Genomic DNA, 2,500 nt, shown 5'->3' with positions numbered 1-2,500 from the left:
ATTCTACACAAACACCCTCTCCATCTCTCTCTCTCTCCATCTCCATCTCTCTCTCTCTCTCTCTCCTTCTCTCTCTCTCTCTCTCTCTCTCTCTCTGGCAGCGATGACACAGTGACTGATGGTTCAAGGGGGGTAGCACAGGGGAACATCTGGCGAGGGGGGTAGGGGGGGGTGAGGTGGGCTACGGGCGTACGCCCCAGTCACGCACGGGAAAAACGGTGACCTCATCGGCACGCACGTGTTGTCCTACGCGTGCGCATGGACACACACACACACACGCACGCGCGCGCCCTCCTCCACCCTCCCTTCCTGACTTTGTCTAATGAGAGTCTTTCTGGACGCGAGGCCCGAGCCGAGCTGCAGGCTCCCAGATGACCGGGGTGATGAATATGTTTCATTAAGACTCTATTACAGCTCCCTGCTCCGCCGGCATCACTCTGGGGTGGGTGAACTGGACACGCAGAGGGGCAGGGTTTAGTATGGAGAAACCAGGTATAGTATTAGTCAACCACACTATCCAAGCAGGTGAGTGAGCGTGGGAGAGGGAGCGGACTTGGAGAGGGAGGAAGAGAGAGAGAGAGAGAGAGAGAGAGAGAGAGGAAGGGTGGGGGGGGGGGGCGGAGAGATGGATCGAAGCTAAGGGAGCGTAGGTGTTGAGGTGAGAGGGGGTCGAGGAGAGATGTTTTGGAGAGATGTTTTGGGGTCGGAGCCCGACCGTTTCTGACAGTCGCTCGGCGGAAACTGGAGGCCATTACGCAGGTCGCCGTCAGCGGGGAGGAGGCCCCCCCGTCCCTCAAACTAATGAGAAATGGAAGTCTCGGCTCAACAGCTCGGCCCCCAGAGCCCCTCCGACACACATGCACACACACACACATAATGGACCACCAGAACAGCCTAGAACCAGTACAAACCAGCCCAGAACAGTCCGGAGAAGCCCCGAGCAGCTAAAGACTTGACCAAGACGCTGATAATATCATCTTTAATACTTGTGATAAATAAAACTAAACTAACTAACTTAACTAAAACTAAAAAAGTACCTTCTTACATCCTGCTTCCTACTTAAATCCTGTAACGTCTAGCTGGGCGTGTGTTTGGACTACAGTACAGGGGGGTCGGCTCCTACCTTCGAGGGGTCCGGGGGCATGACGCCCTCCACGGCGAACGGGCTGCCCGGCACGGGGTTGCCGTCGTAGCTGACCTCCACCTTGTAGGGCCCCTCCTCCGGCGGGATGTACTTGACCGTGTGCGCCTCGTTGGCGGCGCCCGACTCCAGCTTGCAGGGGATCGGGCGGCGCGAGGGGGAGGTGATCTTGACGTCCAGCTGGCCCTGGCCGCCGGCGCCGCGCGTGTTGATGGTGAACTCCTCGTCCTTCCCCACGTCCACCTCTGACACACACACACACACACGTTATTATTAGTCATTATGCATTCGTGCGAGTTACAGTAGTAATACAGAATGTCAGACGATCTCTAGTGGTGTGAAAATCCTATTCATATCAAACCAATGAAAAACGGATCGCTTTTTCCCCCAGCCGAAAACCGTGGCGAGAAGGAGAAGCCGTACTTGTGCGCCGGCCAGATCGTTTCTGGGCAGCGGTTCACATCCCCATGAGGGCCAGTGAATAACTCAATGGGGGAAGCGGGTGTCAGTGGCTGGGAGTATTATCTACGGTCGTGTGTGTTCACAGAGAGATGGATGGACTCGGGGGTTAACGCGGTCAACCTCTTCCATGTGATGATGAACGGGGGCTGGGGGGTCCGTTTCCCGGAGTCTTCCGGGCGAGAGACCGCCCCCGCGCGAGGCGGAGGGATACTCACTGTTGTTCAGCCCTTGAACTTTGACCTTGTTGAGGTCGAGGGGCGGGGCCACGGAGATGTTAAAGGGGCTCTTGGGGATGGGGTCGCCCCCGTGGCAAACGGTGATAGACATGTTTCCCTGAGAGAGAGAGAGAGAAAGAGAGAGAGGGAAAGAGAGAGAGCGAGAGAGAGGAGAATGTGAGCAAACACATTCACTAACTTCATCTCATTGCCAAACTGCAGCAAATCAGGTTAGGACCATCTGGCCAGTGACCGAAAGGTTGTTGGTTCAAGACCGGGCCGGGCAACTTGACAATCAACTTGACTTAATCTCAACAGCTCAAAAGCCAGTGGATTGGATAAAATTGGAAATTGGAAATTGGAAAAAATCTGCTAAATGACCAAACTATAACTGTGATTGTAGAAAGCAAACAACACATTCGGAGGGCCACGCCTTTTTTGTACCTGTTGCACGGCAGTGTAGCGCACGGTGTAGGAGTAGTCATGGTTGTCGATGATCTCGAAGTCGCGAACGGCGTCCCCTTTGGCCGCGCCAGTGAAGTGGACCTCAGGCTTGGCCTTGCCCGCTCCCTTGGTGTAGATGGTGAAGTGGGTGGGCTTCCCAACCTCCACACCTAAAGAGCATCCAATGGAACATTACAGTCAAGTCATTACACTGACAGTCACAGACACAAACACACAC

General features: G+C 55.0%; 1 protein-coding gene across 1 annotated transcript in view; it reads right to left on the bottom strand.

Annotated features, from left to right (window-relative positions):
- The window catches only part of flncb (filamin C, gamma b (actin binding protein 280)), a 58,750-nt gene that overhangs the window by 21,822 nt on the left and 34,428 nt on the right, over positions 1-2,500 (bottom strand). Inside the window, exons 17-19 of the mRNA XM_084447719.1 lie at positions 2,263-2,432; positions 1,819-1,936; positions 1,124-1,386 (exon numbers count right to left, since the gene is read on the bottom strand). Coding sequence (XP_084303845.1) covers positions 1,124-1,386; positions 1,819-1,936; positions 2,263-2,432 — 551 coding nt within the window. The remainder of the gene's footprint in view (positions 1-1,123; positions 1,387-1,818; positions 1,937-2,262; positions 2,433-2,500) is intronic.

This window comes from Borostomias antarcticus (assembly GCF_949987555.1).
Source record: "Borostomias antarcticus genome assembly, chromosome: 13".
In the NCBI taxonomy this organism is placed as follows: domain Eukaryota; kingdom Metazoa; phylum Chordata; class Actinopteri; order Stomiiformes; family Stomiidae; genus Borostomias; species Borostomias antarcticus.
Note: the sequence above shows the minus strand (reverse complement) of the source record. Positions and strands in the feature narration are given on the sequence as shown.